The sequence below is a fragment of the Oenanthe melanoleuca genome, chromosome 3, assembly GCF_029582105.1.
Source record: "Oenanthe melanoleuca isolate GR-GAL-2019-014 chromosome 3, OMel1.0, whole genome shotgun sequence".
Taxonomy (NCBI): domain Eukaryota; kingdom Metazoa; phylum Chordata; class Aves; order Passeriformes; family Muscicapidae; genus Oenanthe; species Oenanthe melanoleuca.
Window position 1 is genome coordinate 77690180 of NC_079336.1, and position 22785 is coordinate 77712964.

The following is a 22785-nucleotide window of genomic DNA, read 5'->3' on the forward strand; positions in this document are numbered from 1 at the left end:
CATGCATGTCTCATCTTAAGCGGAACTGTTTACTATAAAGGCTGCCTACCTACCTTGACACTTGTTCCTCTTTTTGTTTATAGCATACTAGTGAAATAAAGCTGGGGTTAATTAGGCATTAGAGTTGTATTCCTATTGTATTGTATACTGTATTACTAAGGAGATATTAAAACTTTAAAAAGTTAAGCAAGAAATCATTATAGACACTTATTTTACACATCTCCTAAGTGTTAAAAGTAATAGTCCTCAGTCTTGAATAATGGTCAACTCATATTCCCTTGAGCCAAGGGAATATTCCCAACAGGCCAAGGAGGTGTGTTTTAGTGGATTACATAAATGAAGTTAGTTTGCCAACTAAACCAAACATCCTGCATATTCATGACTGCTTTTCAAGATTTAGCCACATGGGATACTGATAACAGCAATCCTTAAAACGCAAAAACCTTACACATCTTGTCTTGATAAATGAAGATAATTTCCATACATCACAACCACAAGAACTTTTTTTCATGGAGCACAAGACTAGTCCTAAAATTCCTCTGCATGCTTTCTTGGAGCAGGTAAGATTTAAACTTAAGATTTTAATTTAAACAGGGTCTTCATTCTCTTATTCACAATACCTGCCACACGGCTGGTGCCAGGATGGGGCATCTTAATAAGACTTTTTTGCTGGTGCACTTTGACATGATATCTGTTGTAAGGAAGGTCCCAGGCTACCTCTCTGCCTTCTCAGGCTCAATTTATCTTCAAGGTCTTGAAGATGTCAGTAAGGGGAATAAATATGGAGAATTTGTTCTAACAAACTCTGCTTACAAGGAAACAGCTTCCTTTAACCCATGGACGAGACTGGCCATGCAGGAAAGTGGGTCATGGAGCCCAAGTTAATGAGTACTTGAAAGACTGTTCTGCAAAAATGGAAACCATTTATAATCTGTGAATGTAGCAATGAGTGGCCAATCTACAGAGTTCTGTAAGTAGCAGGCATCCAAAGCATGCAGCTGACACCACCAGAACCCCTGCAGAATAAGGCATTCTCTCCAGGAGGAGGAAGATGCCAGTCAAATGTGCTCTTGCACATGAACTTTTGACCCATCCAAGTACTGTTGAAGAAGGCACAGCTCACTACCCAGACTTTCAGTGTAGGAAATAATGCTGTTCTTTGGATGTACTGGTGTGAGGACATGTAGATGATGGGAAAGCAGTTTGCCACTGTTGGTTCCCTAGGGACAGGTGTCTGGCACATCCCAAGAATCAAGACAGGCAAAGAGAACTCAAAGGAAATACTACAGGTTGTGGGGTTTAGAGCAATGAGAGATCAACACAATGCCATGAAATTGGGTACCTTAACTGTGTTCCCCTGGTTTGCCTTCAGTAAACTGCTTGAGCAAGGCACAGACTTTACAACAGCCCATTAGCTAAAGACCTTGTGGCTCCTGCAATTTGCACGTTTCACATTGATGTTGTTGTTGATTCACTTTCACACACAGTGACTGAAATGGTATAGGTACTTGTCCTCTATTCCAAAATATACTGGTCCCTTAAGCAACAGCCCTAGTCTGCATTCAACAGTATAGGTATTAATGGGCCAGAAAGTACTTAATTGTACAAATCAGACTCAGCACACATAGCTCAGTTAAACACACTTTTCAAAAACACTGATTTCTTCTTAATCTACAGTGAGCCCACTATATGAGGACATAACCAGTTGACTAAAGATTTGTATGAAAATAGAGTCTATGATGGGAACACAGAAGACACAGAACTTGCAAACTATAATCACTTTAACTGTGAGCCCCTTTGACAAAGACCTGGGCGATGGGAATTTTGGGACCCTTTCCTGGCATATCCAGAGGCATCTCTGTACATCTGTAAAAGTAAATACCCTCAGTGGGAAGGGCAAAGATGATGAAAATCTTAACATCTCCGTGAAATGAACACTCAGTGGATGGTAAAGCTGGACCTTTATAGAGTGTTGTGGGAGATTAATGATGTTATTGGTAATGCAGCAATGAATGTGGAGAGTTTAGTTTATTTTTACAGTCCTAAGCAAGAGGATTGTGACTCTCAGCAACCAGGCTTGTCATTATTGTAATTTCTTTGACATGGGGCAGTAATGGGACAATGCAAGGTTTCCTCCCCAGGTGGGGAACAGCTGTTCAGAGGAACACTCACTGATCAGCAGGGACTGAAGACAGCCATTTCTGAACAAATTTATTTACTCCAGCTACTACCTAAAAATGCCTGGCAAACAGAATCTTTTCTGTTGTTCTTTAACAAATATTGTAAGGCTTAAAGATTTCATTGACAAAGCAAAAGTTTAGTGTAGAGTTCTACCTTACAGTTTATATCTGGTTCAGATCATAACAAAAGGAAAGTGAACTTACTGGTCTCGGCTGGATACACATAAGTGCTGAACAAACAGAAGGTAATGACAATAGAGAACGGGTAAGAATGTTCCTCTGTTGGCATTTTTATTGTCCTTGTTATGAATTTTTATTGAAAGATAAGTTATGGAGTTAAATTTTAGCCGCGATGAATGCATTGTTATTTCTGTCGCTCCCTGAGCTTTATTCATTAACTGATGCAGAGAACTGGTCTTTTCCCCACCATTATTTACCTGTAGTTTCTGACAGTGTCCCTCACAGAACTCACTGAGTATAGAAATGAGTCGTATTTGAGTAGCACTAATACAAACTTGGCTCCTAATAAGGGATAATACAACACATATTAAATACAAGTTAGAAAGTCATACCAGAGCTACTTACTTTTAGATAACTTTTATTGTTTTTTAAGCTATTGAGAGAAATGAGGAAGTATTTCTCATTTCTTGTTTAAGTGAAAACTGAGAGTGAATTTCTCCAAAAGCTTCTAAAAGCAAGGCCTTCATAAATGCAGATATGTGACAACTGTATAAAAAGATATTACAATGCCTTTGCACCAAACAGTTTCCTATAGATGCCAGTAAGAATATTTTTGTTTAAAAATAAAACCTGTTTGCACTACAAGCATCTTTTTCAGTGCACCTCTGTGTTTGTGGGAGCTCTGAAGAATGGCATTGCTTCTCAAGGCAACAGCTTAAGACCACATGAAAACCAGCTATGGTGGGGTTTTTATAGTTTTGTCTCTGTGATATTGAATGCAACTTCACCATGCAAATAGATGTTCCAACAAAGTTGGAACAAAGTCCTTAGAGCTGCACTACTGAGTTTTTCCTGGCTGCATTACTATGGATTAAAATTTCAGTCTTTGCTACCAGTTTCCAAATGGACCATAATACAGCCTTCATTGTATAAAATCTATTGCAGTGCATAAAACTTGAGCAACTCAGAGAGCTTCAAATTCTTGAATTATCAGCTTGAAACCACACCTCTAGAAACCCTTAGAACTCCACTCTAGTTATTTTAATCACTAGGATGGTATCTAGGGGAAGACACCATAAGGCAAATCTTAGTACCTGTTCTGCTCTGGAAGATGCTGCTGTTTTGGCAGGAAAGAGACTGCTGTTGACAGCATATAGTCAAGGGCTTTCCTCTACTTGAAACATCTTATTTTTAAATACCTTTTTTTTATGCTACTATTTAGGCAGGTATTTGCAAGAAGGAAGCCTCTTCTAAAAGGCTTCTAGAAGAAATAGAGTCCAGAATAAAAGGAATTGGTTTAGTATATGAAAACGCAGAAGCAACATGTGTGTGGTTTTAAGGCTGCAGTGTTTCCAGGATAATAGCAGGAAAAGATAATTTTACATCTCCATGCAGAAGCATGCCTAGTTTCACTTTTTGTGCTCTGAACAATATGGACTCTTGCTGACTCTTGCTTGCATAACTATAGACAAGAATTAACTACTTACACCCACGGTTTTACAGTTTTGGTCATTTCAATGACGCAACTTGCATATGGTTGGACATCTCTGTTGGATCTTTGACAGATAAGTCTTCTTTAAAGAGACTAAAAAGTTTATACAATGCCTTGTGAGCCAGTGCATCACTATTTCTGAAACTCTTCTGTAGACAGAACTTCCTTTGAAGTCAATGGGAGTTCTCTCTGAATAAGAGCTTTAGGATTTGGGCCTCAGGACACCAGTGCTGTGATCAAGCTTTTGAGCATAGTGAGTAACATTTTCTTGGCTTTCAGAACTACACTAAGCCAAAACTGTAGCCCCAGGGATTCAAAATAGGTTAAACGGGAGAATCTGCTTTGTTTCAACCTATACTTTTCTTTAGCTTTTAAATCAGCATAGTCCCCATGCCTAGTACTGACCTGCCAAAAACACCCTCCAACAATATGAGCAGATGTTTTAATAGCTAGTTTTGTAGTCAAACGTATCATGGCATGAGATACTATGAAACAGAGTTGGTTCAACAAAAAACAAACATTTTTGATGTGGACTGACTTCTTTAGAAGTTAAGACCTGTACATACATTCTGGAACAAAGGACTTGAAGGCTGAGAACTTCATTAATTTTGTTACAGGGAGATCTGTAGGCACTGATTTCAATCAGACCATCATAGTACAAAACACTGTGCAAACATCAGAATTAGTGATACAAAAAGTCAGCAATAGGCAAGACTGATACTCTCTGTCTCCTATTACTTATAATTCCTCTGACTTTAAACATGGGAAGGTCAGGTACCAAGAGATTGTGTGACCTTCCAATACATGGGTGGAGGTGCACAGATGAACAGCCCAGTTTTTTCTCTGGAGTCCCAGGTCTGATGCTGGCCCATCAGCATTTTGGTGGAGGAAGTCCTGCAACTTCTGTTTGTGCCCACAGCCAGTGGAGAGTCTCAAGCAGCTGTAAATATCATGTTGGTATGCATTGCAATAGGAAAACATTGAAATCTTCAGGTGTGAATATTTATGAGACTATCACTAAAAGACAGAATAGTATTCTGGAGAAGCAACTTCAAAGCTGATGAAGGAAACAGAAAAAGCAATGTATTACCTAGAATATGAGCAACTGTACTACCAAGCACAAGCTCAGCAGCTAGAATTCCTCCACAGTATCAGCAAGACTGAGGTCTCCACTATACACCTATATGCCATGACAGAGCTGAACCTACTTAAAATTTTAAACAAGTAAAGTCTTGTCCAGCCTACTCACAGCAGTGATGTAAACAGCCTGCTGATTCAGTTGTACCTGTAGATGGTTTCCAGTGTTTGTTTCTTTGATTTTTTTCTTCTTTTAATTTTGTTTTCTTTTTTACATCTGGATAATGAGTTCCTTTCCCTCTCCCTCCTTCAATTAGGTCAAAAACCCTCTGACTTGCCCAGTTTCTTCAATGCCTTGGCTCTACTTCCCTGTGTGAAATCCAGGTGCTACACTGGTTCCTCCCTGGAGATCTATCCTTTTGTTCCAGTCCCTTCCCTTGGTTCCTGATCTTGAGGGAAGAGGCAAAACAGCCAGCAGGGAGAGGCACATAATAAGAATTAGCTCAAGACCGCTCAGGAGTTCAATTTGTTAATCTCAAAGAGGACAAAGTAATGCATTTTTCTCTTAAAATTTAGAAACAAAGAGGAGGTTTAATTCACCAAAATGGTTCCCTAATTCTCCTCTCCCTTTCCCTAGGGTATGGGTCCCTGCTCATCCCCAGGGATCACAGAGAAGCAGGGCACTCAGTCCCTCAGGCAGCCTACCACCACCGTGGGGAAATGGGTGGCTATGACCTGGCAAGTCATGAAAGACACAGGCAAGAGAACAGTCGTGTGTGGCCACTGCTCAGCCTCTTCTGGGATGAACCATGGGGCAGCTACTTCATGAGCCTGTCAGCTATTTGATCCTAGCTGGCAGACTGCACTTAGGTTTTAGGATCCTACAGAGTCTGAGATTGGTTCTTGACAATTCTTTCTGCCCCCGTTTGGAAACACTCTAGGCAATAAAATTTGCTTGCTTATGCCCAAAGAGAAGACTGCAACTTGCTTTTGACTGTCCTCTTTGCAAGTATCTTTTTGGGGACAGATATAAGAAGATGGAACTGGAAGAGCTGCTGTACAATAAATTCAGACACAATCACAATCACACCTTTTACTTGCCAGAATACTCTCTTTCCTTGCATTTGAGGACTGAAAAATAAAAAGTTGTATATATTATAAAAGACTACATGTTAAGATCCCATCTACAGTATGAATTGCAACAGTGTTGTACATGGACATTCTGATTTGACACAGCAACAGTTGATGTGGTCTCTGGGGAAACACCACTAGAAACAAATTGTGCTCTCTCTGGAGCACTGGGAGCCATGAAATGATATCCTGAAATAAGCATCTTCCTGCTGATATCCAAGATGACACTGACAAGGACTCCAAGACTGCATATGAATGAAACTCACACCACCTGTATCAGAAATCCAGTATAACACACTTCCACATCAAATGGAAGAAGGCTTCATCTAGAGAAAATAATTTCAGCTTTGAAAGAGAGACTGAAGAAGGGTAATAAAAATATATTGTCTCAATAGGCCTTAGTTGTCCTTGCTTTAATCTTCAAAAACTTGTATCTTCCCCCAGTATAATACTAATGATTGCTTTTGGTTTCCCTTCTCACTGGCAGTGAAGTGGAACAGAGTAATTGTGTTAACCAGAGTGAATTGCTGAGCATCATGAGTGCAGGATGCTACTCTTGAGGGGCAAAACAGAATCTCCTACAAGTTTCCGGATGATGAGACTTCATCAGCTGCTGGTCACTTGTTAGAAGATGATGTATGGCAAGAACTTGAGGGGAAAGAACTTGAACTCAAGTTAAAGAATAGCAGTACAGTAACAGAAAATTATCAAACTAGAAATTAGAAGAGCTGTGAGGTCTCTGATGGCCTGCTAGCAAGAAAAACTGAGACATTCATTCCACACTAGTATTTTTCAAAAAATGGTGCTTCATCAGTTTATGAAAATCAAATTCTCATCCTCTGATCCTACATTTTGAAGAGTTTAAATTACTGACTTTCAAAATGGCTACAAAAGGGGAGCTGTCCATTGCCTATATTAACCAAAATGTTCTCAAGGATTAGGTTAACTATGGAAATGGTTGGAGTGTTCACTGCATGTTTAAAATAAAAGCAAAATACCATGTCAGTGGATTAGTAACATAAACTAGAACTAAATGGTCCAGTTCAATTGCCTATGGTAAACAAAACACAAATACTTGAAAAAAACTAGAAATTATAGAAATTATTTGATCTATTATATTATTTCAAAAGGCGTAACCTACCTGGTTCCCTATTAGTTAAATACAAACAAGGATTGCAGTTAAATATAAAAGCTTCATCTTACTAGTATTAGTCATGTTAAGATACTCACCTGCTTATTATGTGTTTTCACAGGTCTCATTTTCTGTTAGTTTTTCAAAAGCAATCATAAAGTTATTTCTTGAGTTCATTAACATTATTTTTCCTGCTATTTTCCAACAGAATGCCATGATTTCTTTTCCAGACCTTGCACAGTATTTCTGTCAAGAGGTCTTTTTCCATGACCTCTTTATATGTATATATATAAACACACACAGAACCCAAGGAAACATAACTACACAGATTTTATTTTAATATAAGCACCAAGTCACAAGCTAGCTTTGTTATACTTTAAAATACATATTTCAACTATCTGTCAAGCCATGGTGCTGTTACCAAAAGGCATCTCAGATATTAAAGGGGAAAGTCTTAGTTTCATCTACTACCAGCTTTATACGGTAGTCTCTGTAGTTTAGAATATCTTTTTCTGGATCTAAAGCAATGGCAAGCATATCCTCCATTTCCTCCTGACTAAAGGGCTCACCTGAAAGACAGCAGAGAATAACACTTTGTCTTAGTAAATATCCATTCAAGGACTGGCAAATTCCACTGCTTTTCCCTTGAAAGGATCTCCTTTTGATTCTCACACAGAGGAGAAAAGGAATAAAACTAAGGATCTTATTCCTTCCCTTTTGCCAGTATAAGTCCTGCGCACCAAGTGAGGCAGTCTAAAAGAAAGGAGGCAGAGGATCAGAATATATCTGATCTTTTAGTTCACAGACACCAAAACAGCCTCTTCCTCTCTGCCATGGATTTTGAAACAACCATTTTTGCCAGAGCTTTTCTCCTGTGTACATTAGAATTATTATCTCTATTTGGCTATCCTTGCACTTGTATTCACATCATGAAAGACTTCTGGTTTTTCTCTTCAAAGCTGTTGATGGCCTACTTCATCCCTCAGAGACACAGGTTACCATTCTGAGGCTGGGTCTTGCACAAAGCCTGCACACCCTTTTGAACACGAGGCAGGTGGGCATGAGTCAGCCACGCAAGAAAAGCAGGCTTTTCAAGGGATATTGAGGATTACAGAACATACAACTTAAATCTTGCCTTTGAATCTCTTTGTTTGCATGCGGCTCTAGAATTAAGATCAAGATAATGGAAGAATGAATGAGCACTGAAACCACTGAAACATCCGGAAATCTAAGCTGCAATTTTACAGGACAGCAAAAGAGTCACATACTTAGTGAGCACAGAGGTGTGCACGGAATCACAAAATTTCCAGGCATGATTGAATTATGAATAAGGACAAGGATAAAAATTTCTATTCTATAATGTCTGCAAGCAGGCAGATAAATGCTCTTTCCCTGCATCATTGACCACTGAAATGTCCTAGTCTGCAGCTACTTATCACAGGAGCAGCATTGTTTGAAGACAATGTATCTACTCCTACAGGTTTTGGCCCCCAGGGTAAGGACCCCAAGGTGCCATATACATATACAATGCTTTTTACTTAAATACTGATATTACAGAAGTCATGTTACCTTTTTCAGTCAAATGTTTGACCAGGTCCTCCTTGGTAATATATCCACATTTATTCTCATCCAAAGCCTTTAAAGAAAAATAATAAAACTTGTGGTTTTAAGCTTATTGTATCAAAATCAGCAACTTCTTCCCAGCAATTAGGTACTTGAATATTTCGTTACAGACCTCAAATGCATGCAGAATAACATCTTCTGGAATAGGCCGGAATCTGAAACCACAGAATCAAAAAAGTTAAGTTACTGCTCACCAGTGTTCTGAAAAAGCTAAATACAAGTACTAAAGGAAAAGGAAAGTTTCTTTTCTATGAGAATGTACTAAGTTTTGTCTATCAAACATTTAATGGCAGCCTGACCTTTTGGAATTGTCTGTACATTTAACTCTTATATCTTTTGTTGTACTACTGTTTAATATCCCTTGTGCTGAGGAGCCAAATGAATGTTTTCTGCATGCCTGGGCTGGCTTGGTGGGTTAGTAGGAATAAGCAACAGATGAATCATTCTACATAGCCATTGCAGTGAACAGAAATGGACAAGCCAAGAAAACAAAGTTTTGTCCAGGTAGGCTGGTAGCTAGGCAACAGATCACCTAGTGGGACTTGGGCAGTCTAATGAGCTGATGATGAGCAAAGAAGGCTGGTAGCTGTAAAAGAAAAGGTCTGTCACTAACAATTTCAGAGAGAGGGGAGAACTGGGCATGTGTGTGCATGCATATGCATGCTTGATTTTGGAGCTGGAAAGAAAGCTCAGTGCAGCAATGGAGAGCTTCCATATCCCAGCAGGCTCTTACCAAACCCCCAGAATACTAAAGAGCTGAATCCAGGGAGGTTCTAACTGCTTGACTGCTTTGTCTGGACCCGCCTCAGTCTTTTACTATCTAAAAATCAAATGTGCTAAGAAGTAGCCTTCTATTTTGTGATCCAAATCTCATGTGCACTTGCTTAAGTGAACTATGGATACAGTGCCCCAAAAGATGAAGTGGGTCTTGGCAAGCCTGCACTAGCCTGGGGAAAGCATGCAGAGGGTATTTGTGTTTGTGTGTGTGTGTGTGTGTGTGTGTGTGTGTGTGTGTGTGTGTATGTGAGTGTGTATGTTTTATGAAGGGGGTGTGGAGGAGGAAGAGGAGAGCCCAGAGCAGCAAGGCATCATTTTGTGAAAGGGTGAACATCAGTGTGGAGCCACAGCTACTTCATGTGTAGAACACCAAAGGCCCTCTGTGTGCAAAATAACTTCTCGGGATTGGACAAGATTGAGTTTCTCAAAAGCCTTGAGTACCATATTTAAAATTAAACTCCTTGTAAGTAATCTTGCTTTAGTGCAAAATGGCAAAATAGGGGAAGTCCCTGTGTATGTGCAAAGACTTCTATGCACCTTTGTGACCACTTTTAAATCAGCAATCTTTTAGAGTGCTAATTGTATAGGTTCAGCTGTACCTGCAGTTATTTTGAGACATATGAAGCTTGCTTACACAACTTATTTAGAATACACTGTAACTCTGTGGTTCTCAGTAACTCTAACTCATATGTTCAGAGAAAGCAATAGTTATGACCTTAATTTGCATACAAAATATTTCAGAGATACACAAAGCATGTTGAATAGCAATTCTGATTCCAATTAAAAATACAAAAGCTACATATTATCACAATTATGATTATAAGCTTGTATTATTTATATCATCAGTAGAACATAATTTAATGCAGATGAACTAATTTTTAAACAAAATCTATATAGCTAATGTAAATGAGTTTAAATGACAAAGAAGACCTATACTCCTTCCAATTACATAAAATTTCTGTAGATATCTTTATTCAGAATCAACCCTGTCAATCTGGAATAAACTGCAGACACATAAAATTCACTTTCCATTACCTTTTGTCAAGTAGAACTTTTGTCATCACTGGAAGAAAGTTTTTCAGATGAACGAATCCTTCCTGTTCTTCTACTTCTATCTAAAAACAAAACTTAAGTGTGGCAGAGTATATGACTCATTAGCTAAAACTAATTCAAAAACCAGAAAATTTGGGTCCCTGCATTCAAATTGCAGCATTAGATTTTGGATATTTATATCAGGTCTTTAATATCACATGGCACCATAACATCTGAGTGAAAGGCTTGTGACCAAAGAGAAAGAGATTCAAGGAAGAGATAATATCCCAGGGAAACACAGGTCTGCTATTATAGACACTTGCAGCAACTCAATATTGCCCTCTTGTGCTTCAAAACCATTCATGCAAAGGAACTGGACACCGAGGAAGTGATCTTATCTGCCACAATAACTCAGCAGAGGTTTAAACACTCAGGCTGAAGTCATACTAGTAAAGTCTATCAGGATCTGGAGCATTCCCAAGCAGTGTAATGTGAACACCCATTACAGCAAACTGTGAGCATGCTCCCTTGGCACAATTTTGAACTGTGCCACCCAACTTTTCCCCCAGCAGATTCTGGCTTGGACCTTAAGGACTTTTCCCCAGCAGGATGCTTGGTGCAGCCACTCTGCATAAAACATTTACCAGGATGGGCATGAGCTGCTCTGAGCCAGCTGGCTTCAACACCCAAGGATATTTCTGGGCATATTTAATTTGCTACCTTGGATATAGCTCCAGTCAAGTGCACCTTAATGATAGAATTTGTTGCTTTTATGTTTCATAGTCAAAGAAAGTTGTCAGGGGAAAGACTGGAAAGGCAGGCAGACTGAGTCAGGACAGACTAAAACAGCCACAAGGAAGTCTATAAAATGCTACCCTTTGCCTCTCAAATAAATTAACAAATTAGTCCCAAAACACTGGGGACTTCTAGCAGCATTCTCACTATATTCCTATACTTCCACAGGAGATAAGCAACATGGTAAAAAAATGTCATTGGGGTGCATCCCTTCCCTGAAAATTTTAAGTTTTGCTCCCAAAAGGACTCCTCTTAATTGAGCTAGCCTGCTCCTGTCTGTGTTGAAACTGGATGCATGCCTTGAGGTCTCACATGGCAGCAGTAACACCTTGCTAGGCCCCCTGAGATACAGCCCAGATTGAAAGAAAACTCAAACAGGCACTGATTTGAAATCTGCCAACTGAGCCAGGAAAAACTTAGTAAGGAATCTTCCTCCTGGGAGCTGGGTCACAGCTGGGGCAGTTCCTGATACATCCAGTTGCTTAAATGGAAAGCTGCAACTGCTGCTGCATGCTCTTTTCCAGTGTTCTGGAAGGGGGTTGGGTGCTAAGAGAAAATGGCCATCACATCTTGCTGCTTTAGTAGAAACTGGCTTGAAAAAACACATTTTCCCTTCTATTTGGTGAGCCTAACAGAAAGGATCTTTAGCAAGGAAATGAATATGTTGTGTGCTTCATTCTAAACCAAACTGAACCTTTTACCATTACAGAATCACTTGTTTTGCTGCTTGCTTGATTGAAAAGATATAATAAAATAACTGGCAAAACCTAGCCCTGGGAGGTGATCAGCAACCTCATCTTCCTCTGACGTAGAACAACAAGCTTCCATTTCAGAGTCTCTATAGATCCAGCAACATCCTGAGCAGTTAAAATTAATCCTATTTCTAGCACTTCTTACTACTCCTTGTGCTCACTCCTGTTCTACACCTCATTTCTCATTGATGTTTTTCTGTATTTCCTCCTCTTTTCACAGAAACAATATTTGCTTGTTTAACTCTGTGAGTTTCACACTATTTCTTTCCTTTGGTACATCTACAGCTCCCATAACAACTGTATTGTAGCACCTATTATGTTTTATATCCCTGTTCTCCCAGCCATAACACTGGGGTACTTGAAACACAAAGAAACAAAAACATCTTCCAAAGTTACCAGGCAGCACTGTACCAAACTCCAGATTAGTTTTCACCATCTCTAGATTTAGCATTTAATCTTATCTTTGTAAGTAGGCCTAGAGATATGATATTAAGTACAGAATTAATTATAAGGCAGTATAAGAAACATTATATGATAATTTATAAAGATAATTATATAAATGCTGATTTTGAAGATATGAATAATGTGATGACAGCATGTGCTAGCTTAGCAATAAGGCTAGTAGGAAGATGACAGAGACACTAGAAGTGGGAAACAGAAATTAATCATAGCTCACAATAGGCAACAATACTGGGGAAATACCTTAGTTACAAACTGGCTAATAGACCATTTTAACCTTATCTTGATTAAGATAAAATAGTATTACCACAGCCAATTATAGTGACATCTTACATAAATTAAGACATATCTCTGATTATCAAAATATATTAAGGGTTTCACAAGAAGACATTGTTCTTCTGTTACTAAACCTATGCCAAGGTTTCATTTACAGGCACCATGAAACATCTTTTGATATTTATTTTCTAGTTCAGTGTTCTTTTAGGTTAACCATTACTGTTGAAAGTATTCTTTCTTCTCACAGTATTTGTACTTTAATATTCTTACAATCAGCATATTCATACATGTTATATTATTGTGTGCCAAGAATCTTCTGCCTCATGGCTACATAGCATTGTACTTTTTATGTATTACTTATCTCACATTTTTAGTAATATTGAAAATTAGGAAAAAAAAAAAAAAGGCCAATCTCTTAATCTCTTCCAGAGGAAGAGGCAGACCTTAAATTCTCCTGGTTCCCCTGGACTTGAACAGGGTTGAAAAAGCATCCCCTTTTCACAAATCTGTATCTTCAGTGAGGAGTTGCACTGTTGATTTGCTGTAAAGAAAAGTCACTGTGGGACACTAAAAATATCATCTGCATTAAGCACCATAATTTCTCTTTCCATTTTGTCTTGTTTGTCAGTGGGAGCTGGGACAATCTGGTTCTGAGAGTACAGAATCAGAGCAGACAGATTGAAGTATCATGTTAAAAGAGCTTTCTCCTCTGATGGTTCTTTGCACTTCCTCATCTAAAGCAGCTGCATCATTTTCACAAGACTTAGTGCAAGACTTCTCACACTAAATTCTGGTCTACAAGAGACCAAACAAGTCTAGTGAGGAGAGACTGTTACTGCAACTATCCAAATTTTTGTTGGAGCAGGAAAAAAACAGTAGGAGACATAAATTCCTAGTATCCTGACCTACACATGGAAAAGAGAAAAAACATTGCACCACCTCTCAGCCCCAGCACTGTCCACTCCTTAAAGATGAATGCCCATTTGCAAAAAGAATGTGAAGTCTTTTTCCCACTTCTTTGTCCCATTTATTAACCACACTATGCCAAGGCACCAGCACACCACTTTTCTATTACAAGCATGATGTAAAGAGACAAATTTTAGTATAGGAAAAGACTGTCAAGAAATGTGATTAATTTCCTTACCTTACTACTGCATATCACTGAGAGAATGAGAGGATCACTAGGTCTTGTGATATTTTATGTCTCAAAGCCTAATTTACAAACTTAAGCATTCAAATAAGAGAAGATTCTCACCTGTAATTCAGAAATCTGAAGACTGAGAAAGACCTCATGAAGGACAGAATGTTGAAAGGTCTGGCTCTAAGACAGCAATAACAGGACGTACTTCAAAAAATGGCAGGCCTTCCCTCTGGGTATTTTTGGAATGTGATGTATAATCTTAACACCTGCTCAAGAACCAATTTTTACTATCTCACCCTGCAATGTGTCTCCATGGCATGTCCAGAAGAGTGAGATGGTTAGAGGTTGGATATTTGACTGAGGTTTGGAACATTCTTTCTCATCAGTCAAAATCAATTTTTCCTCCATTTTCTATAAATGTCCCTCCACCTTGGCACAGTGTCACAGTGCCTCTTTGGGTAAAACAGAGTCAAAGACTCCTCATTTTAATTCATCAATGTTGTTATCTCATCATGCTAAAGGTTTGCTTCAGGGTAACCTGCGAGACTGACTGTCTGCTGAAAACACTTCCATAACTCTTCCAATATCTTGGAAAAGAGTTTGGGTTTCCCATTCAGCAAGGCAGAAGGGCCAAATTTGTGCAAGTTAAAGACTGAAAAAAAAAATACAACAGTTCTAAACATTTACCTGTGCAAGCAGTTCCTGTACTTCTGCCTCATTTGGAAAGCAACCCAGTGACCTGATAATGCAACCAATCTCCCTGAAAGAAAATAAGAGAAAGTGAGATAGAAAGAGAGAAAGAGAGAGAAAACGAGAAACAAAGAGAGAAAGAGAGAGAGAGAGAAACACAGAGAAAACGAGAGAGAGAGAGAGAGAGAGAGAGAGAGAAAGAAAGAAAGAAAGAAAGAAAGAAAGAAAGAAAGAAAGAAAGAAAGAAAGAAAGAAAGGAGTAAAGAAAACATCTTTGTTAATAAGTCTGCAGTACAAGATTATCTGTGGACAATACAGATGCCAATTCAGAGCTTTCATACAGGAGTGTGCCCCTAAAAGCATACAAGAAAATCTATGTGGAATTCTAAGATGATGTCTCAGTAATCAATGTCTACTTCTTCAGACATTAAATATCTGAAGCTCCTTGAAATTCTTCTTTCAATTTCCCAAAAAAAGTTTTTAATATTGTTTTGCAGTGTACTGTGTGCAAGTTACTTTTACATTGCTGTTCTCTAATTGTTCTGCTTATTTTCAGAAAAGTCTATATTTATGTAGTTAACAAATCACTTGGAAATCTACTCAGATGCAAGGTAACTAATAAAATACATGCCTCCTTTGCATTCTATAACTTCATTAAAGTTATATATTCTAACTTCATTAAAGAACAATTACAAAAGGTCAGGAAGAAGGCAGCTCTGCTATGTCCCTGCTGTGCTCTCAAATGAGTCACACAGAGGAACAAAGTGGCTTATCACCACTCTGTTTATGCTGTAAATATATTCATAGCTTGCATTTATTGCTGAACCCGGTGCAGCTGTTCTGAGGCTCTAAATAAAATTCTGACCAAACTGGCAATGCTCAAAGTAGTCTAAGATGAACAATGTCACAGACTAGAAACAAAAGTATTGTAATGCTGTAATAAAGCTTTAATGAGACTTATGTTATGATTAAAAACAAAATAACAGAAGCATTAGTATCGCTTGTGACTTACAATTCAATTCAACAACAGAAATGTAAGCATATTCGAATATGTATTGACAGTGCTGGTGGTTCCCATGATCCAAACCTCTGTGGTTCCTGCTTTTCATTTTGTGCAAAAATCAGATTCCCTAGTAAAAATGGTAGCTAGAAGGAGGAATGACCTTTGTAAAATCTTCTTGTAACAGTAAGACCCTGAATGCAGCACATCAAGCATATGCAAAATTATCTGTGTAAGTCTATGACCTCCTCAGACAGGTCCCAAGGAGTTCCCATTCTGATTGAAAACGAGTGAGAAGCACTACAGTAGACAAAAGAGAGAAAAAGGCTGGCTGCACAAAACTAGTTACAGAGCAAAACCCAATCCCACACATCCACATGTTCTGAAATGAAACCATCTACTCAAATGACCCTGCCACTTGGGTGAGAATGGCCAATGGCCTCAGGGAGGTCAGTCACTTGGGCATAATCCTTGTCCATGCACCCTACTTCTAGCATGCATAATATTGCATTTGCTGCTCTCACTCCTGCACTCTCTCATATTTTCCAGCTACTTGTAAGTATTCCCTGCCTCCACCAGAGAAACATCCAACACAAATCCTGCCTCCTTGTTGTCCCACGCTATTTCTGCTCTCACAGACTGCCAGGGATGGGAATGCTGCCATGGCCCCCCTGCATCACTTCACTCACACCCAGCAGAACTGTGATGTGACTGAGGTAAGTCAGACCCTAAAAGAGTCTGCAAAATCTGGCACTGCTAGATGCTGTATCTGGCAATCTGCATGCATGCCAGCACGAGGATGTTGCTTGAAGTGCTTGTGGTAAAAAAAAAGTCAGGTCCCATTTGGTAATAACACGGAATTGGAAACTCCATGATAGGAAACTATTTTGCTCCCAGCCCCTTCCTCTCACTTAGTTCAGCAGCTGCAGTTTCTGCTGTGTAGTTTCTAGAATACAAAAACAATGGTTAAAATCAAGTTTATGATCACAAAAGTTCTATATTACAAATGCAATGAAAATTTTGGCTCATGGTTTTCACCTTACATATAACGCTTTCAATTACAGGATTTGCAATATCATATGAAGTCCTTGACTGAGGGACATGAAACATGCATGAAAAAATACTATCTTCCTCATGCTTTATTTCTTACTAATTTGTACTAGGAGTCATGGAATATCAATGTTGGCCAGTCAAACCAGTATAATTTTCCATTCATCACAGCTATCTGATATTTCAGGCAATAATACTGATACAGCTACAGTTGTGGTTAAGAATTGTACTGTGCTGCCACCTTCTGATACAAGATAATCAGCCATTAATAATCCCATTTGTGACACAGCCCTGCAATGTGAACCTAGGAATAATTAGACAGTTTTTGTTCAGTGTCTGTACCTGTACTACAAAAAAAATTAATGCGAAATTGTGCATTTGCTATGTTAAATAGAATTTTGGATGTTCCCTGTCTGACTGAATAAATTTTTAAAAGAGTCTACTTGTATCATTTCATTGTCGTAACATGCTCCCAAGCTGTATATCCATATATAATGGAGTGAGAAGTGGAGAATATTCTACAGCTGTTTAGCCAAGACTGCAGATGTAAATGACAAACAAACAAGCAGTGAGCATGCCACGATGCAGTGAAGGATGGGGGATGGTAGTGGTGGGGGCTCTGCCCCAGGCCAGGCAGCCAGGACCCATCCTAATGCCCAGCCAGGAGCAGGGCACCAGGGGGCACCAGGACAGCCCCAGCCCCGGGCATCAGGCACCTCCCTGGGCACGGAGCAAGAGATTTAAGAGATCATTCTCCCCTACAAAGTCCTACAAGGGAGCAGCAACTATACTGAATATAGAGACATATGCTGATATTCTCCCCATGGGGTATAGCTGATTTCATATTACTTCTATGAAATACCTGCCATTTCCCAAATGTAGAGGCATTAGTAAGCATGCATTGCTACAGACATCACATAGATATTTTTTACCTCCCTTTCCTCTCTGTAATGCAGAAAAGTTGTTTGGAACATTTAGGTATTTTTTTCAATTTGCCTTCATGAAGAATGTCTAACGACAACAATTTCACCAGTTCTCACACTCTATTGTAGTGTTACCACTCAATAACTGATTTATAATTAAAAGGATATTCTTTTGAAAATAGTAATTGTAAATATGAAAAACTACTCCAGTAAACTTTCATGACAACAGTTTATAACCTCTGAACCTGCTGAGACATAAACATGTGGTGTATGTAATTTATAACATAAATCCTATGTGTATGAATGCTTATGTTAAAATTAAGTACCACTGTCAAATATTCAAACTTTTAAAATACTAGAATTAAAAGCATCTAGGGATTTTTAGCATCCATCCAAGGTCAACCCACTACAAACATACTGGTTCAAACAGGGCTAAAATAACTGTTTCTATGAACATTTTCTTTTAAAGCAGATGCCAGTTTAGGGAGTCGTTTATCTCTATTGAGATTCTGTAATAATTTTGTGAATATATTTACAAACCTGACATCCACAGTTTTATTGGATTCACGGTCAAACACTTCAAAAGCTTCTGTAATCTTTTTCTCAATTTCAGCTACTAGGCTACCTGCAAAAAGAAACATAAGAATGATTCACCGAGCTGTTAGAACTAATATATTTCAAATTTGAGACTTACAACAGCAGAAGCACCAAAACTGATAAAAGGCAGACAGGAAAGGTACTTTGAAAAAGCAAAAGTTATGAAAAACCCACTCTAAATGCAGGATCTGTCATTTGTATTAATAATATTGCCTTGCTATGGCTCTGCAGCTACATCAAGTCTCATGGCAATGGTATGCCTCAGCTGGACCCTGCCCAGAGGGTGCCACAGCTCATTCTGGACCACAAGCCTGAGCCCTTCCTGGATGCCACTGAGCCAGTGGAAGGAGCAAAGAAAACAATGGCCCATGCTTGCCCTGAGATGGGGCTGAGTCATTTCATCCAGGTTCTTGCATCCAGGGAAACATAACTGCTCTCATGTCCACTCAGTTAGTCATAATGTATGAAAAGCTGAGAGCCTGGGATAAGATGTATAAGATCGGTGCACAGTGAATATGGCTCATTGTAAATAATTCATAAGAGTTTGGAAAGTAAGACAGTTTCAGCAAAGGAGAAGGAGTAATTTGCTGCATTTGCTTTTCATATCTCAATCTCAAAGAATGGTGAAAGAAGAACTACAAGTTATCACAGGTATATCTCACATAAGCCAGAAATTGCATTCTTGGGGCAAGCTAAGAACCAGGAAATAAATTCTGAAGAAAAAAATATAAGGAGGGGAAAGGGTCTATCTCAAAAGGAAAACTCCCTGGCAAGAAAGCCAGGGCAAAAAAAATAGTGAACTGGTAGCCCATTTATTAGTTTGACTCCAAATGAAAGAACATAGGAAGCAAAGTGACATGGAATTGACTTTTTGGTCCCTGTGGCTCAATACAGCCCCAAACTCTGTTTTGCAAATCAGCTCTCAGGAGGCAGCATTTTTTAAGCTAGCCCCAAAGCCTCCACAGAGATTCCATAGGGAAAATCTGACTGACAGCCAAATTGAGATTGATATGAGGGACACTTGTTTCCTCATTTTCATACTTGGCTTCTGTATTTTCAATACAATAAGTAAAACAAAGCTCTCCTCTAGCATACAATATATTTCCTTCTTTAGTTGACATTGTGTTAAGTGCTATTGAGCAGCTCAGGCCAACATTAAGCCACCAGATCTGTTTTCTACAGGCATAATAAATTCATACTAGTTTTCTACAATCCCAATAGTTTGGGAACCCCTGGGGCTGTGCAATCATTTTTTTCATTTGCTTTCTCACCCTCATACAGAAATGTCATTTTGCTGACAACTGAATGATACATTGGCTTTGTGATCTTCTTCCCTTTATCTCAACCCATGAGCTTTTTTATAGTGGTTTCTCCTCCTATGCAGTTGAGGAGTGCAGAGAGGGGCTGTGTGGATGCCTGGCAGCTGACCAAGGCCAGCCAATTGCAGGCTACAAGCACTTCAATACAACAGTGGACTGACCCAGATATAAGGAACCTCTTCTGCAAGTAGAAGAGAAGTGCATCCCATCATAAAGCTACAGCTGCCTGCTGCTTTCCATCTGTGTTTGGTACTGAAGTCCCCAGAGGATACACAAAGAGAAGATAAGTAGGAACATATCCTGTATTCCTCTCCCTGACTTTATTCCCCTGATGGAAGCATGGGCAGGTGTGTGTGTGTGATGGACTGGAGACTGGAGCTCATTGAGGAAGAGGAGCCCTGTGCAGTCCCCAGGCACAGGACAAACTGTATTCTATCCACAGCCTGACAATAATGCCTAGCTTTTCTCTGCCTATGCAAAGTCCATATTTAATTACTTTTTAAAAACCCCATATTAAATCTAAGTGGACCTGATTCCTTGTAAAAAAGTCACTAAAGACTCTCAAAGTACTACATTTGATGTTTTTGGGGTTTTTTTCTGGTTATTTCAAAGAGCCTTGGATCTTGTCTCCCACATAGACGTGGCATTTAGTTCTTGACATCAGGCACTTCAATTGCACACTACAACTCACAATAGAGAAATGTCGAAGGAATATTTATAGCTGTATATTCTTGGCATGATGTATGAGACTTCTGTAGAAATAAAAATTAGCCAAGAGAAGATAGGGAGAGATTTTAAATGCTGGAACTCTGTAGGCATCCAGCCTTTCCAAGCTTTTTTCCATGAAGACAGTAAACATTAATCTTACCTTTTGAAGAGGCCTGATAAAGAAAGGTCCTGAAATGAGATGAACTTGCTTTAACCTAGGTACCAGATAACCTATATCTCTTCCAAGAACTGAGAGGAACTGAGTGACTAAGAGCCATATCCTTGGAAGAAAACATGATATACTGTTGTCCTCTCAAGGACTCTCTGTGAGATGAGTAAATACCTAATAAGCTATTGGCTAAATTTGTTGTCTTACCTCCAGGAATGAAAGCCAAAGATGTTCAACATAGTTCAGGATGGCAAAGCTGTTTATCTGAAGAATTCTACAATTCACTCTAAACCTCTCTTTCTGAGGGAAAAGAAAACAGATTCCCACTCTAGGATAAGAAATGGGTAAAGTTTTGAAATCATCCCTTCAAGAAGGGCATCAAGAGGTCATACACACAGTTAACTCAATCGATGTGATGCTCTAATGTACTGAAATAGTTCTATACAAGGAGACTCTCCACCATGGGTAGATCAATGAAAGTTTCACTTTGCCCTGTATTCTAGCAGTTTTTCAGGACAGAAATACCTACACTCCAACAGAATAAGACTTCACTCACTTATTCTACTAACTATAAAAACAATATACAGTGCCAAGGATAGAATTATCTCACTTATTGTAATTATTTAAATAAATAAACATTGAAACATACCATGCCAAAAAGGATTCCAATAGCAACATCTATTTATTCCCTCAAAGAAATATTGTAGGTATGATGTATTATTTCCATTTTTATGCTCTTTAAGTGCTTGAGATACTTGTCAATGCTATCCCATCCTACTTTATTTTCCTACCACATATGCAGTAAGAAGGAAAAAATGTCTTAAAATCTATTTTTCAGATACTTGAATTGAAAATGTATTCACTATCAAATTTTCTTTCCTATACTATCCTTTGCTATTTTCCCATTTTGTTTAGTGTGACCTAGATAAAAACTCTTGATACTGCCAATTAAGTAAGGCTGACAGAGAGCTAGAACTCCCAAGTCAATTCTGATGGTTCTTGAAGAATGAGTTGCTCCTCTTCAGTTTGTCCAGACTGTTCCCCAGCACTCTGAGGCCCATTTGAAGCCAGCCCTTAAGCAGAACACCTGCTTTAGTTGTGACATTTCTTCTTCAAAGACCACACTTCCAGCCTTTACAGGGAACAGAAACCATTAGCTAGATGTGGCTCTGCCAGACTCTTGAGTAATGAGAATTTTAAAAAGGGATTTCTAGTTGATACAATTGGCTAGATTCTACCATTCACTTAATGAATTAGCTAGCTTGCTCTCTTTCCTTGGGGCCAGTTGCTCTAATGGTTCAGAAAGTCAACCCTTTCTTTCACTAAAGAGAAAAACTGAATTATCATAAGAGGTAGTCCAGCATTAAACAACCAACTAAAATGCTGGGGACCTGCATTTGTCTGCTGCTCACAGGAAAAGATGCATCCTGATGAACCTATTTACACTATGAAATACTTTTAAACTCTTTTTATGTTACTTGGAGGAGTAAAATTAAGGGTTGATTTGTAGAAGTGCCAGTGGACTTGATTTTATTACTTAGTGTTACTCCTCACACACCTGAAACATTATTCTTTATAAACATTAATTTAGGTGTATTTTAATAAAAATTGTCAATTTTATATTTAAGCTTCTATATGCATGTGGGTATCTTATTAATTATTAATTACTCCATTCTCTTTCCATAATACTATGCTATGGCTATAGGCAGGTGTAAGGAAACCCCTGAGGTCTCTGCTGACAGGAACCTTTTCTCACGTGGGGCTGCTTTGTGGAACTTGTCAGTCTGAAGGAACAGGGACACAACCAGGTAAGCCCAGCTCAGTGACAGTTTCAGAGTCATTTACATGTTGTTATTCCCATTTTATTTATTTAAATATTACTTAAATTGCTGCTATCTTTTGTAGATTTCCCCAACCAGTAACTAGGGCTTATCAGCTGGAAGTACAAAATCTTATCAGTGGCTTTATACTCCAGCACCATTCCTTCTCTTTTCCACTAGCCATTATTTCAACCAAAAAAGTAGGCAGCAACCTTGATCCTGCCAGTGAACTGGGAATGGGATACAAAGACTGCCATGGACAAAAAGGAACATTTTAAAGAAGGTAATAGAAACGAGAGAGGATGTGACGGTGCAGGCAGCCACATAAAAAAAAATGTGCATCTTTAAATCCACTGAAATCTGCACTCAACTTCTGTCAGCATTCTATTTCTGCTCACAGATCCAACTTATTGTTTTTAACCACTCTACCCCAAAACTTCCATAAGGCTCCTATGACCACTC

At 38.8% G+C, this 22785-nt stretch overlaps 1 protein-coding gene across 1 annotated transcript in view; it reads right to left on the reverse strand.

Annotated features, from left to right (window-relative positions):
• Positions 1-7503: 7503 nt before the first annotated feature.
• EFCAB2 (EF-hand calcium binding domain 2) overlaps positions 7504-22785 on the reverse strand; it is a 28937-nt gene continuing 13655 nt past the window's right edge. The window contains exons 2-7 of the mRNA XM_056487558.1: positions 18251-18335; positions 14735-14807; positions 10628-10707; positions 8928-8970; positions 8762-8828; positions 7504-7761 (exon numbers count right to left, since the gene is read on the reverse strand). Of these exons, the coding sequence (XP_056343533.1) occupies positions 7625-7761; positions 8762-8828; positions 8928-8970; positions 10628-10707; positions 14735-14807; positions 18251-18335 (485 nt within the window). The 3' untranslated portion in view covers positions 7504-7624. The remainder of the gene's footprint in view (positions 7762-8761; positions 8829-8927; positions 8971-10627; positions 10708-14734; positions 14808-18250; positions 18336-22785) is intronic.